Here is a 16,185-nt window from a genome sequence, read left to right as displayed (position 1 = left end):
ATAAATCAAGCATAGAAATCTCATGGGTGTGGGGTGGGGTGGGGTGGGTCGAGGCAGGAGGGAGTGGGAGGAGTAAAGGGTATTGTCAACCAGTGTCCTGATTAAAGAAGCAGAGACTGACCCAACAACAGGCCTGAATACAAGTGCTCAGGACAGAAGAGACAGTCCCTTAGAGTATTGCTTCTCTCATTAATAAAGAAGTACACTTCACATACTGAACAATTTGGAAAACAGTCTATCAAGCCCTGTTTCTGTATTTATCTAGAAAGAGCAATTTACATTACTATGATTATGGATAACATACACCATGTGAACAGGTAGTTTACAAGGACCATGTCATTTTTTTGTGTGTAACTCTTCCTTTTTATTGATGTTAATAACTGTTACATTTTAAGATTTCCCAGTTTTTCTGTGGTTCTACCAATTATTTTTACATTTCTGCCACACACCTATCTCTGTAAATTCAAACACATCAGTTCCATATTTTTCCTCCACCTAACCACCTTGCTCTCAGACTCTCTTACTTACTCTGCAGCAATTTATGTCATGACTTCTGGCAGAGATATTAGTCCCAGGTCATCCTTTCACTTTTATGCTGCGCTAGAATTGACTTTTTGTATTCTATGTTCTCTTCTTCTTGGTCTACACACTTAACTGATAGCTCTCAACTAATTGTATATGTATTTAGATCGAAAATACCACCCTCCTCTGAATTTCTTCTCATTTTCAGTGTTGCTATTTAGAAGATCAATGCCACTTTCTCATTTTGAACTACTGTTGAAAATCAACTGATTATATATATACACAAGTCTATTTCTGGATGTTCAACTCTGTTGCAATAATCTCTTTATGTCAATCAGACTAGATTATTATAGTTTTATAATAAGCATTGAAACTATTAATATATAGTATAAGCCTTTTCTTTTTTAAAAAATTGTTTGGCTCCATTCTAGGTCTTTTGCATTTCCATGTGAATTTTAGAGTAAGTTTGATAATTTCTTTAAAAAGTCTGCTGGGATTTTGATTAAGACTGCAATGAATCTATAGATCATTCTAGGAAGAACTGATTTAATAACAATATTGTATCTTCTAATCCATTAAAGTAGTGACACTCTCCATTTATTTAGGTTTTTTTTCATTCCTCTCAGCAATGTTTTATAGTTATCAATGTACAGATCTGTTACTGCTTTTGTCTGATTTCTGGCACAGTATTTCAAAAAGTCTGATGCTATTGCAAATGGTACAGTTCTTTAAATTTTTATTTTCAATTGTTCATTGATGGTACAGAAAAACATAATTGATTCTTAAATACTGATCTTGTATCCTGAAACCTTACTATGAAGCCTTACTTTTTGTTCTAGTAGCATTTTTGTAGCTCATCACAGGATTAGCTAAAAAAATTCAATTATGCTGCTGATGAATAAAGACAGGTTTACTTCTTCCTTCCCACTCTGGACTCCCTTTAATTTCTTTTTCTTGCACTGGCTAGAACCTTTAGTACACTGCTGAATAAAAGTGGTGAAAGGTGAAATCAGGAAATTTTTCCTGATCTTAGGAAAAGCCATTAATTTTACCATCTAATTTGATGCCAGGCTAGGTTTGTCAAAAATGTTAAAGGCATTTCCTTCTATTTCAAATTGGCTGAATGCTTTGATCAGAAATGAATATTGGATTTTGTCAAATGTTTTATCAATTTTTATTGGTATTCTCAATAAATTAACTTTTTATTTCATTGATTTTTCTGCATTTTTTATTTCACTAATTTTACACACTTTTATTATTTCTTTTCATCTACTTACTTAGTATCTCACCTGCTCTTCCTTTCTAGCTTATTAAAATGTCTTAACTGAAATCACTGATTTGAAATTTTTCTTTTCTAAAATGGATGTTTAATACTATGCTATGCTAAGTCACTTCAGTTGTCTCCGACTCTGTGCGACCCCATAGACAGCAGCCCACCAGGCTCCCCCATCCCTGGGATTCTCTAGGCAAGAACACTGGAGTGGGGTGCCATTTCCTTCTCCAATGCATGAAAGTGAAAAGTGAAAGTGAAGTCACTCAGTCGTGTCGGACCCTCAGCGACCCCCAGCGACCCCATGGACTGCAGCCCTCCAGGCTCCTCCGTCCATGGGATTTTCCAGGCAAGAGTACTGGAGTGGGGTGCCATTGCCTTCTCCGGTTTAATACTATAAACGTCCTTTCAGTACTGCTTTAGCAGTATCATACAGATACTGGTGTCTTAAACTTTCATTTTCATTCAGCTTAACATATTTTCTAAATAGTCTTTAATTTCTTTGGAAGTGTTTTTATTTACTTTCCAAATATTTCCAGAGATCTTTTCTGTTGAGTGAGAACTAATTTCTAACTTAATTGCATGGTGGTCGTAGGATTTACTTTGTGATTTGAACCTTCCTAAGTTTATTGAAACTTTAAAAATGGCCACAGAATGTGATATCCTGGCTAATGTTCCACACTCACTTAAAAAGAATGGAATGTTCAATAAACTGGTCAAGTTGGTTGATAGTTTTAGCAATTTTCTACTTGTTCTATCAATTATAGTGAGTAGTGTACTAGAATCTGCAACTGTAATGTATTTGTCTATTTCTTCTTGAAATTCTTTATTCACTTCATGTAATTTGAAACTCTGCTATTAAGTGCATAAATGTTTAGTTCTGTTAAACTATTTTGATGAATATATCCTATTATTATTATAAAATAACTTATTCCTCAGTCTTTAACTATTTAGAGAGATATTTCTTGGTCTCAAGTCTACTTTGTCTGACATTAACATAGCCAGTCCAGTTTTCTTTTCACTGTTAGCATACTTTAAACAATTATTTTAACCTATTTTGTGACTTTATATTTTTAAAGTGGATTTCTTATAGGTTGCGTATATACTTAGGTCTGCTTTAGCAATCTGTTATTCTTTGCCTTTTAAATGAGGTGTCTAGATCAGTTACATTTAATATGACTGCTACAGCTGGGTTTAAACCCATCATCCTTTTGTTTTCTAATGGTCTCTATTCTGTGTTTTCACTTCCTTCTTCTTCTTTTGAATTAACTATATATTTTTTATAATTAGCTTTTGTCTGCTTTGTTTTTTTAAGCTATAATTTTCTATATACCATAAAGTTTTCCTACTTAAATTATACAATTTACTGGGTTTTAGTAGATTTACAGAATTGTGCAATCATCACCACAACATAGCTTTAGAACATCTTCATCATCCCCAAGAAATACCTGTACACATTAGTAATCACTTCCCGTTGCTCCCTTCGCCTCTGTCCCAGTTCTGAACAGCCACTAATCTACTCCTTACCTCCGAAGATTTGCCTATTCTGGCTGTTTCTCATACAATATGTGGTCTTTTGCAAATGACTCTTTTTCCTTTACCTTTTGAGGTTCATTCATGTGAAAGCATGTATCAGTGCTTCATTTCTTAAAAATTCAATTATCATTTAAAAAAATTTAGATAAGAAAAAATATTTACCATTTCCAATGATTTTCATTTCTTTATGCAGATGCACATTTCCATCTGGCATCGTTTTCCTTCTGCCTGAAGGATTAGGTTTAACATTTCTTACAGTGTAGGTATGCTAGTGATAACTTCTTTCAGCTTTTATACATTTAAAAGTTTTCTTTCCCCTTCTGTTTTAGAAGGTATTTCCACAGGATACACAATTCTAAGCTGACAATTTTTTTTTCTTTCAGTACTTTATAGATGTTGCTCCTTATCTTCTGGCTGCATTGTTGCTTACATAAAGTCTGTTGTAGTTTTTTCCTCTATGTGTCTTTTCTTTCTGACAGTTTTTTTTTTTGTTGTTGTTGTTTATAACAACAAGCATTTTTTAAAAACTCCTACTTTTCTAGAGCAGTTTCAGTTTCACAGACAATTGAGCCTAAGGTCTGGACATTTCTAAGATTTTCTACCACCGATTTTAAACAATGATCATGTGCCTCTATGTAGTTTTCGTCTTTTTTCCTGTGTTCGTTCAGAATTCACTGAACTTCTTGAATCTGTGGGTTTATAGTTTCCATTAAATTTGGGGGATGGGGAATCAGCCATTTTTTAACGTTTTTTAAAAAATAATTTTTACTGGGGGATAGCTGATCTACAATGTTGTGTCAGTTTCAGGTGTACACCAAAGTGAATCTCCACTCCTTTTTTAGATTCTTTTCCCATATAGGTCATTACAGGGTACTTAATAGAGTTCCCTGTGCTATACAATAGATCTTTAAGTTCTTGCTTTGTTGTTGTTGTTTTTTAATGTCTCCCCTTTCCCTCCTTTGGAGACTTCAGTTATTAGTCGGCCTAAAACTGTCCCATGGATATTCACTTTTGTTTCAGTCTTTTTTCTCTAAATTTTATTTTGGATGGTTTCTGTTGCTATGGTTTTCAAATACACGAATCTTATTCTGTGATACTTGGTCTATTGTTAGTTTTGTCCAGTATATTTTCCAACTCTAAAATTTTGATTTGTTCTTTTTTCTCTCTCCCTTTGCTTCTTAATATGCTGAATCTTTCATTTGGGTTCTTCAACATATGGATATAATTATCTAATACTTTAATGTCCACGTCTACTAATTCTATCATCTGTGTCATTTTAGGATTGATTTCAATTGATGGATTGTACTAATTATGGGTCTTTGCATGCCTGAAAAATGTCAACAAGGTACCAAACATTGACTTTTTTCCTTGATAGGTGTAGCTATTTTTGTATTCCTATAAATAAATATTTGTGCACTTTGCTCTGGGACATAGATAGGTGATTCCTAGCTATCTACACATATAGGAGAGAGTTTAGAAACACTTGATCCTTTTAGGTATGAATCAGTGAGCTGATTATTATAGTTAGATCAGTGCATTTTGGTCTAATCTTGTAAATGTTATCTTTTCTCTCCTATTTTCCATCTTTGAACTTTTAACTGGGAAATTTTTCTTGACTATCTTCTAATCTTTTGACTATTGCTCTCTTTTGTTTATGCTGGTAATCCTAACTGCTGATATTCTAAGAATTACTTCTCATTGTTCTCTAACCATTTTTTATCTGAGAATACTTTTCCCGTTGTGCGGATGCACTTTGTCTCTTTGAAGATCATATAGTTTATGTGTGTGTATAGGCTGGGTTCTTTCCCTGGCTGTTTCTTCTACATTCCTATTTTATCCCCTGTTGTTTTGAACTCTTATGTTAAGGGTTTTTTATAGCTTTAAAAACTGTCCTCTCCTAAGCAAAACACAGGGGCAGAAGGAACCTCCTAAGGCCTAAGAAAAAGGAGATAAAGATATGGGCCCATCATGACTCATCAGATGTCAGAGAGAACTGGGTTAAGATAGCTACTGATCCTTTGCACAAAATGTATTTAAAAAGTTAACTTGGAGATAAGTGAGCATTTTCATTAAAGATGGGTGCGGAGTATCCAAAATATTTTCCCCAGGACATTCTGTTTATCCAGAGAAAAATCTTTCAGTCTCTGTCTGAGGGCTTTGACTCAAAGTACAAGTGCTCTAAAAGCAGGGCAGAAGAGTTCAGTATGTTACCTTTCTTGAATCTGCTTTTTTCATTCTATACCTCTTTCTGACTCCTCTGACAATAAGGAGCCTCTCAGATTTAATTCTCCTCAAATAAATGTATATATTATTTTGTTTTCTGTTCTTCCAGAGGATGGAGTTCATGACTGTGGAATAAAGAAGGAGCCCTGAGGGCCTTCAAAACATCCTATATGTTGGTTGGTCAAAAAGTTCCTTTGGTTTTTTTTAAGTAAAAATAAAAGACACGTTTTTCACTTCCACCAAGAACTTTATTGAACAGTGTATTCAAAAAATTCACCATTTAGTTCTACTACTTTCTGCTATTTTTCTGGTAACTTCATAATTTCATCTTCCCAAAACTTTTTATCTTTTTGAGCAAAGAACTGATCCAGGTACCTTTATAATCTTCCAGGGAATTGAAAATCTTTTCAATTAAGAGAATTTTGCAAAGACTGAAAGAAATGGGACATCTGAAGGTGCAATGAGTGGTGAACACAGATGATGAAACAGAACTTCCCAGCCAAGCTTCAACAGTTTTTGTATGCTCATCAAAGAAACATGGGATTTTGTTACCCAGATGGAAGATTATGCATTTTCTGTTGACTAACTCTGGACACTTTTCATCAAGTGCTTCTTTCAATTGGTCTAATCAGGAGCAATATTTGTTGGATTTAGTAATTTCGTTTTCCAGAAGGAGCTCATAATAGAGGACTCCCTTCTAATCCCACCATATACACAATATCACCTTCTCTGAATGAAGACCAACCTCTGGTGTGGCTGGTGGTAGTTCATTTTGCTTGTCCCACAATCTTCCATTTCACACTCTTGTACAATATCCACTTTCACAACTTGTTTTAAAAATGAAATGCTTTTATTATGTTTAAGTAGAGAATTGCATGCAGAAATATGGTCAAGAAGGTTCGTTTCACTTAACTTACATAGAACCCAAACATCAAAGCAAGTAACATAGCCAAGCTGGTGCAAATGATTTTCAACACTTGATTTGGATATTTTGAATATGTTGGCTATCTCCCACAAGATGCAATGTTGACTGTTCTCAATTAATGTCTCAATTTGATCACTAAAAACTTCAACTGGTCTATAGGACCATTGATGATCATCCAGGGAAGAAATCTCCAGGATGAAGCTTCGCAAACCACTTTTGACATGTTTGATGAGTCATAGCACCTTCTCCATATACTATACAAATCTAATTTTTGCATTTCAGTTGCATTTTTACCTTTCTTTACATAATAAAGCATAATATGACAAAAATGTTGCTTTTTTCTTTCCATTTTCAATATTAAAATGGCTACATAAAAATTCACCAATTTTGATAAGGTTTTTAAAAAATTTTTTTAATAATTTACTTATTTACTTGTTTGTTTTTGGCTGAACTGGGTCTTTGTTGCTGTGTGCAGGCTTCTCGCTGTGCTGGCTTCTCTTGTGGGGGAGCACAGGCTCTAGGTGTGCAGACTTCACTAGTTGTGGCTCGCAGGCTCTAGAGCGCTGGCTCAGTAGTTGTGGCACACGGGCTTAGTTGCCGAGGCATGTGAGATCTTCCCGGACCAGGGATGGAATCTGTGTCCCCTGCATTGGCAGGGAAACTCTTAACCACTGGACTACCAGATAAGCCCTTGAAAAGTTTTTTTTAATGCATGCTGATATGACAGGTGTCACAATACAATCCAACAAAACTGTTTGAAATGAAGTTAGAGGTCACTAAGCACCAGTAAAGCCACTGTACAGAAAAAAACCAAACTAACCCCATAGATATCAGCCAACCCAATAGATAAGCAACTAATTCTCCATTTTCACCCTATGTATTACACAAACCCCCACTCCCCCACACACACTACTGTGTACCTCTAAATACTGAGCCTCTGAGATTTTTACAAAGGGAACTGGTTCACTTCTTATAAACATTCCCTTCCACAAATGCTTAGGATTAATGTCTTTCTCTGTTCTGCTCAGTCAGTTAGTGCTTCTCCACTTCACTCTTCCAAATATGTATTAAATCTCTTGTATACTACCGTCTCCTCTCTCATTCTCTTTGCCCTTGTGATAGAAAAAATAATTCTTTTTTTTACTCTCATTTTAGTCATGTCTGGGGAGGGACAGTAAATAGATGCATGTGGTCAATCTGCCATGTTTTACCAGAAGATTCTCCTAATAGGCTATGGTAGGAGGACAGGGCATATTGGCTGTGCAAAGGACCAGAGGGAAATGCAACCGTTAAGTCTAATATAAATTATACTACCTTTACTGAAACGCACAGTTATATTGCTCATTTCTACTAGGCAGTGAATAATCTCAGGTCATGCTCTCTACTTTTTCAGTTATGTCCTTCGACTTCTAACCTGGCATCCTGCATACAGGAGGAAATTATTTTTTAATCAACTATAAACTAAGAGTTGACTTTTTAAATTATTATTATTTATTTTGGTTGCGCTGGGTCTCTGCTGCAGCACACAGGCTTATTTATGGTATGAGGGATCTTAGCTCTCTGACCAGGGATTGAACCCAGGCCTCCTGTATCAGGAGTGTGGAGTCTTATCTACTGGACCACCAAGGAAGTCCCAACAGTTGACTTTTTATATGGCTGTGAATTGTTGACAGAAAAACATACAATTTTTTTGCACTTTATAAAAATATTTGTTTCTTCTTTTTAAAAAATCTGCTCAGCATTCCACTTCTGATGTGTATATAGTTGAGAAAAATGCTATTTTGTCATATGATCCTGATTACAGATGACTGGTCGAAGGTAGGCATTTATTCAAGCCACATCAGCCCTAGTATCCCACACACTTCCAGCCAATTATATTGGTTCAGGGGTGAATTCCTAAACTGAGTCAGACTTAGCACCTTTAAAATATTTTTCAACTTGGGAATGCTGAAAAATTTAGATACAATTAATATAAAGTTTCTTATATATTAATATTAGGAGTACAGACTAATGAGTTTCAGGAAAGGAGTGAAAATGATTAAGCAGAACTTAAAAGCACAATACCTTAAACATCTGTTTAATTGGTTTTAATATAACACATACACACAAACACTCCCTGTATGTTAGTAGTTGTAATAGGAGAAAAAAAGAATCTTAATAAGTTATCTAACAGAAAAAGATACTGAAGCATGTTTCAAATCAAACAATATGCTGGAAGGTTATTTCTATGTAAACAGAATCACTGTTTTATAACTCTGGAATCCAAGATCTAAAGGACCAACAACAAGAAAACCCACAATCATCTATCTACAGGATATCCACCCAGCAACTGGGTCACTTGATGGGAAGTAATGGACCAGGGAAAGAAACTTCTTTTAATGAAACTGCACATCTTACTGGAGTGTACTGGAGAAAAAAAGATTCTTGGAGCTATTTTTCAACTTCATGAGACAGTAAAACAAGCAGGCAGGCAGCAACCTTCAGCTAAGAGGTGGGAACCCTGAGTGATGTACTGCACAGAAGATCCTAAGTATGCCACTACCACATCCTAAGAGGCAACACCTTATAGGCTACATTTGAGCTAGAATCTAAAACTAAAAAATCCTCCATTTCTTTAAAAGGAAGACTTTTCTATTTAACAGAATCAGTGATTACCCCTTTGTTCTTTTGATCCAGAACAACTTCAAACTGGTGACCTAACTTGTAGAAGAGTATTCTCTACGAAACAGGCAGAGGCGTATGGACTACTATTACTAATCTCAGAATTACATCTTTAGACCAGAAAGAATATTTACAGTTCTAAGCCTCTCATCTTCAAAATCAACTAGAGGTGAAAGTGCATATAGGTTGAATAATTAGACATGAAAATTGCTTTAGTTTATAAACACACATAACACTCAACACTAGCTAAATGAATAGAGTTTTTGTTTTTAAAGATAAGCAAAGATGACAGCTCATTGCCATTTTCATTATCAAAACTACTCGACTTGTTAAGCCTGTTTCTCACCTGGACTACTGCAAAATCCTCCTAACTAGTCTCCAACTTCAGTGTTAGACCTCCAAAAAAACCTATTTTCTAGACACTACTAGTCTTGCCTATGTAAGACAGAAATGTGACCAGGTCTTTCTCCTGTTTAAATTTCTGTAATGGTTCCCCAGGAAACAGGGTAAAATGTGAGCTCTGTAGCATGGCTTACAAGGCCCTTTATGACCTGCTCCCTGCTTACCTCTTTAGCCTCTTCTGCTATCTGAGTTTCCAGCATACACTATGCTATTATTTTCTCTTCTTCTCTGCTTTCAAATCACATTTGACTGTATTCAGCTCCACAAATGTGCTGGGCCACTGAAACGCTTTTCTAAGCATAGGACACAGTTTTTAATTACCCAAATTCTCCTATTTTCACTTAACTCATCCTTTAGTCATCAGCGGTAACATCACTTCTTTAGGAAGCCTTCCCAGAAATGACATTTTATTCTATCCTGATTATCACTTTCCACAGTTTGTAATTATATGTTGTAGTTTTTTATGAGTACCATCATGGCAGGGGTACCATCACGGCAGGGACACCATCTGCCTTGCTTATCAAGGAGTCTCTGAAAACTCACAAAGTGAAGTTATGAAAATTAGCAGGGATATGAAAAAAAGATTTCTTCAGTCAAGTTGTTATATAAAATGTATAATTTCTAATTTTCTTAATTTTTGCAGTGACATTGATTAAAACCAATAACGAATAACTGAAGATACTTTAAAGTCTTTTTTAAATAAAAATATTAGCTGTCTGTTTAGTAAGGACAACAATAAGGGATGTAAGTTTGAGTAAAATAAAATTAATATCTCTAGATCAGGCTTTATATTAGAGCTGGCAAAGATCTTAAGGTCACTGTAATTTTTAAAAATAAAAACAGTTTCTTCCCTTGTATCCTTCTGTTTCAATATGATAGACCAAGCATATATTGTAGCTCTCCCCTCCTACACCATGTTCATCATGGAACAAAATCTGCAAGGAATGCCCAAAGATGAAAGCAATTAGCATAAAACTAGAGAGAGGCTGCAGGCAGGAGAATGCAACTGCAGATAGATTTCTGTATTCACACAAGCATGAAAGTGCATACACATCCACATTTCTAACCCTCATTCCAATCCCTCAAGGCCCTGCCAGAGGTGTTAGCTTCCTGGGAGGCTGAGTTGGAAAGGGAGAAGAGCCCCAAGAGTAGGAGGAATCAAAGCGCACCCTACCCTTCCAACATTTCCTCTTTTTTTCTCTCAGTCTAACTGAAAACTACACACTCCTAAATATCTCCCTGTAAATGGGCTACACCAGCGACTCTAGATGGTCTACTCTCAACTACAAAGCTGAAAGCAATTCTCACCAACTTGCTTTATAAATTCAAGGCAATTCTAATCCAAGCACCAACAGGTTTTGTTTTTATTTTTTAAAGTACATGATAAACAAAGTGTAAAATTTATGCAGAAGAGTCAAAAGATCCTGAAGAACCACCTGGTACCAGATTTGCTCTATAAGGTATTAAAAACTATAAACTGTAATGATTATATAGTATTAGTGTAGTACAGACAAATGAGTCAATTCAATAAACAGAAGAAAACACAGAAACAGATAATGGCATGGAAAGCTGACAGATAATGGCTAACACTACAGGTCAGTGCTGAAATGATAAAAATTTCAATAAATGATCTGGGACATTGGGTTAAAAAAAAAAAGTGAAAACAGATCTCCCTTTACAGGGACAGAAAAATCAAATCCAGATAGTTCAAAAGTTTAAATTGTAAAACTTTTTTTAAAAACCTATTAAAATATCACCTCTAGTATGGCAAAAATTTCTTAAAACACAAAGTTAAAAAATGAATTGATCGGGAAAAAAAAAAAAATGAATTGATTGATTTAACTACACCAAAATTAATCATCTATATTCATAAGATACCACTGAAGGTGAAAAGGCAGTTTGCAACCTGGAAAACTATATTTAATAACACACACACACACACACACACAAAAATAACACACAGTTGATGAAAGGTTAGTATACAGACTATAATGAATGTTTAAGAGAAACAATAGAAATCTGGACTAAAAGGTACGTCATAGAAAACACAAATGAGTAGTAAATTAACATACGAAAGACAATTTCCCAAATCATCAGGGAAATTCAGATTAAAACCACAATGAGATACCACTGCACACCTCCCAAATTGGCAAAAATTAAATCCCATAATACAAGAATCTGTAAGGATGTTCAACAATGGAACATATGTGTTCTGTGAGAAAAAACATATAAAAAAAAACCCAAAACTTTAGAAAGTAATTTGTTAAACATAATTAAGTCAAACACAGGAACACATACCCTTTAACCCAGCAATTTTACTGCTAAATCTTTGGCCAGGACCCACACCAATCAATACATTTTACATCCTGACCCAATGAACACACAACTGCAAAGTTTCGTGCAACTTTTGCAATAACTCCATTTATACTCCATTTCACTTAGTGTCACATTCACTATATATATTTCATAACCCACTATTGCAGTGGTTTTTAACATTAGATGCACATGAGAATTATCTGAGGTATTAAAAAAGTTAAAAGCAAAACCAAAACTGATGTCCAGGTAAGCTCGTGAAGACTGCGTCAACTGGTTTTTGATGAAATGCTCTGTTGCATTTATGTAAATGCATGTTCAGTTTGCTCACAAGCCCTACCACGCTACCATTTACCCAAAATGCTGGACTGTCCACACTTTCTCTTTCATTCTGTACTCTTCTTTTCCCCTTTCCAAGGCTGTCCCCAAGTACCTTCTAACCTACTGTGAGCATTCTACCCCAATTTTGTATTCTGCTCTCCACAGGCAAGTAATTTCCACCCTTTGAGCAATTTCTTCTGGTACTAACCTCCATACATTTTTTTTCTAACCTCTTTAATTATAAATACTGTGTTTCCAGTGCCATTTTTAGATTTTCTTACTGATGTACTACCATGGAAGATTTAGTGCTCTCCAACACATCTACTCTTTCTGCCTCTTCTCATGCTTTCTTTTTGGTTCATTTCCCAATTTCCCCCTTTAACTTGCACTTCACTCAGTCTAAGTATGTACATATTTCATTCTCAAACATGCCAAATCCATATGCTACCACTTCTGCTAAATTAATTTTAAAAGCATACCTCCAAGAGTCTTTTCAGTTACAAACACCCATGAAATCTTAAAAATAAGAGGAAATTTAGAGATATACATTAAAATGAAGTTTTCCAACTGTTCAACAATTATATCCTGCCTGCACATCTAAATTCTCTTAAGACTTGATTCCATATTAACTATATCATCTCATTCAAATTTTCACTGCTTATGTATTTTCAACTCAAATTAAATGTATTTATTATTATACACAAAGCACTGTTTTACCTCTCCATGTAAAGTTACACATACAAGTGGAAAAATATATTTACATCCACTTAATTAGCTGTCAGTGTCATACTGCCATGCTTAGTATAATTAAGTAATCTCTAACCTTTATTCTAAAATCCATTACCAGTTCATAATCCCCTGCATGCATGCTAAGTCGCTTCAGTTGTATCTAACTCTGTGTGACCCCATGGACTGCAGCCTCCCAAGCTCCTCTGTCCATGGGATTCTCCAGGCAAGAATACTAGAGTAGGTTGCTGTGCCCTCGTCCAGGGTATCTTCATGACCCAGGGATCAAACCCATGTCTCTTATGTCTCCTGCATTGGCAGGTGGGTTCTTTACCACCTGGAAGGCCACCCTTTACCACCCTTTACCACCTAACGTCACCTGGGAACCCCCCCTCTCCAAATTCTAAAATCCATAAAGCTCTGAAAACCGAAAGTTATTTCCTTAGTTTGACACCAAAACAAATTTAGTGAATTCAACTTATATAGACAATTTACAGCCTTTATCCCATTTTGCGTGACTAGACCAGTGGTTCTCAACTGGAGGCCTTTTGCCCCATTGGGGAATCTGGCAATGTCTGGAGAAATTTTCAGTTTTTACTACTGGGTAGGAGGTGCTACTTCTAACATCTAACACATAAAAGCTAGGAATAGTGCTTAACATTCTACAGTGCACCAGGCACACCCCTGCAACAAAGCATTATTTTGTTCCCAAATGTCAACCTTACTGAGGAAGAGAAACACTGGACTAAACTCTTGTTTATGGGAGATTTATTAGTATGTTGATTACTGAGTGGTGCCCAGAAGAATCTGAGGGTGTTATAGAATACATGATAAAAAGACATTATCAGTACTACTCAAAAGTCAGAAACACTCTTAATTCCAAACCAAAGCTACCTCCTGAGATTGGAGACTGTAGACTCTATACTTCCTACAGGAGACTGTAGACTCTATACTTCCATTCTTCTATTAAGTCTTTCTCAAATATCATGATTTGCATTAAAGCTGGGAAGCCATGAACTATGGTCCAAGTCTTAGAAAACGAAGGCGAGAACAGAAATTTGCTGGACCTAACAAAGAGTCGGACACGACTGAGCGACTGAACTGAACTGAACTGAACTGAACAAGCAGGATGAGCAACAACTTTTGTTGTATTCTTTTCTATTACAGTTTAAAATAAACTAGCCTTTCTTTCTTTTTTTGAGTGCACAGCGCGGCTTGCAGAATCTCAGTTCCCCAGCCAGGTGAACTTGGCCCTCAGCAGTGAAAGTGCACAGTCCTAACCACTGGACCTCCAGGGAAGTCCCCAACTAGCCTTCCTAATTGTGCCCATTTACCACCATCAATTGTACTTTTATCGTTTGCACCATAAAAGATATCAGCTTATTATACTTAATTAAAAAAACATCAAAACCAAAACACAGTAACTGAGACTCTTGAAACCACAGTAGCTACTTACCTTTCTCTGTGCTTGAAAATATAGAGATGATTTTATTCCTGGGCTTTTTTTCCTCTGGAACGGAAGGCAAAGGTTTCAAACTGTGATTGGCTGATAAAGGGTCTTTGCCTCCAGTGCTAAAAATAGTACTGCTCATTCGCACTGGGGGCGCCGGAGGCTTGTCTTCCAGTTCTCCGTTATCAGACATGATTCAGAATTATGATACAGCCTGAAATAGGCAAAAAATACAGTTAACAGCAAGGTAAAAAATAGTATGGACAAACACAAGACAGTAAGAATCCCCTCCTCAATTTCAAATTAAAAAAAGTTATCCATTTAAAGTTATAAAACAAGAGATGAAATGGGCTGCAATCAGGCAATCTCCCCTAACAAAGTTGGTAAACGGGGAGCTAAGAGATCTTTGAAAAGTCATATCCTGTTAAAAAGAGGACTAAGATAATTTTTGGAAAGCATGATGACACTGACATATCAGAGAATATCAACAGAATAGTAAGTTAAGTATTCCAATGAACAGACAGATAACATGGAGTCTTAAAAAAAAAAGATTCCAAGAAGACTATGTCCTGACCAGGCAATAATAGGATATATGTCTCTGACAGGTTCACTTCCAGAGCAGACAGAATGCTTGCTATTAATTAATAAATACCAACAAATAGCCTCCAAATCTGATTCATGTTCACTAGCCTTGTGATTACAATTTAACCCCCATACAAACTTTGGTAAAGTACCAGAACATGCCACTGGAAATAGTAGGTGGTTTCTCTGAAAATTTGAACATCTAACTACATACGTTAGGCCTCTCCAAGTCAGGAAACACTGACAAAAGTAAATCCAGAGTTTGGCCAAACCCCAAGGTTCTCTCAGCCTATGATGCCCTTATCCACATGGCTAATAAAGTGGAAATGTCAACTTTGTTCACATATACTTATACACATCTATTTTATGTCTTTTAAAAAAAGCAGATTACACACATTTAAAATCAGCAGTAAAAGAGAAGAGATGCCTAACTTATGAGTTCTGATACCAAACTGTACCGCTAGGAAATAACACAATATCCTCCTAAACAAGACTTTGGCAGTTAGATCCTAATTCGAAAATAACACAACTTGATACATGTAAGCCAACAAAACTTTGTATGTGTACAATGAGAAGAATGCAACTGGTTTTAGATAAAATTAAAAATAATTTTTAAAAATTTTTATTTAGTCTAAAATGCTAGTGTGTGAAGAAAAGTAGATATCATTTGAGAAGAATTGAGGGATGAAGAATTAAACCTAATTCCACTCCAAATTTTATAGCTTTTGTTTTCCTTGACAGGAGTAGGTCAAAGCACTACTGTATAATTTATATGTCATATAACAGTTATTTTTCAGCCTACGAAAGAGAAAGAAGGTAAAGGGGAAAATAAACATTTATGGAGGTAACCAGGTGGAGAAAAGAGAAAGACTGTCTGAAGTGATATTCAACTACTGGTGATCAAAGAAATGAGGGTGCTCGCTATCTAAGAAGGCAGTGTAGATAACATACAGTCAGATGATTCTTCCAAACCAAACTAGTCACATCCTGTGGATTACTTGATGAACTGATAAACCAAGACAGATGTTCAGCTTTGATGTGACCAAACATTAAGACAAAACAGATTAATCCTAGAGAAGCTCATTTTTTTTGCCTTTTTATACAAAAAAGGCAGAGTATTGAAGAATTGATGTTTTCGAACTATGGTGCTGGAAAAGACTCTTAAGAATCCCTTGGACAGTAAGGAGACCAAACTAGCCAATCTTTTTTTTTCTTTTTAATTAATTTATTTATTAATTGGAAGCTAATTACAAT

At 35.6% G+C, this 16,185-nt stretch overlaps 1 protein-coding gene across 2 annotated transcripts in view; it reads right to left on the bottom strand.

Annotated features, from left to right (window-relative positions):
• Positions 1-16,185, bottom strand: part of PAK2 (p21 (RAC1) activated kinase 2) — a 92,665-nt gene that overhangs the window by 33,484 nt on the left and 42,996 nt on the right. For both annotated transcript variants that reach the window (XM_006054231.4, XM_044943215.2), the window contains exon 2: positions 14,356-14,563. In XM_006054231.4, coding sequence (XP_006054293.1) covers positions 14,356-14,542 — 187 coding nt within the window. In that variant the 5' untranslated portion in view covers positions 14,543-14,563. The remainder of the gene's footprint in view (positions 1-14,355; positions 14,564-16,185) is intronic.

Source organism: Bubalus bubalis, chromosome 1 (genome assembly GCF_019923935.1).
Source record: "Bubalus bubalis isolate 160015118507 breed Murrah chromosome 1, NDDB_SH_1, whole genome shotgun sequence".
Classification (NCBI taxonomy): Eukaryota; Metazoa; Chordata; class Mammalia; order Artiodactyla; family Bovidae; genus Bubalus; species Bubalus bubalis.
The sequence above is the reverse complement of the archived record's forward strand: the minus strand, read 5'-3'. Positions and strand labels throughout refer to the sequence as shown.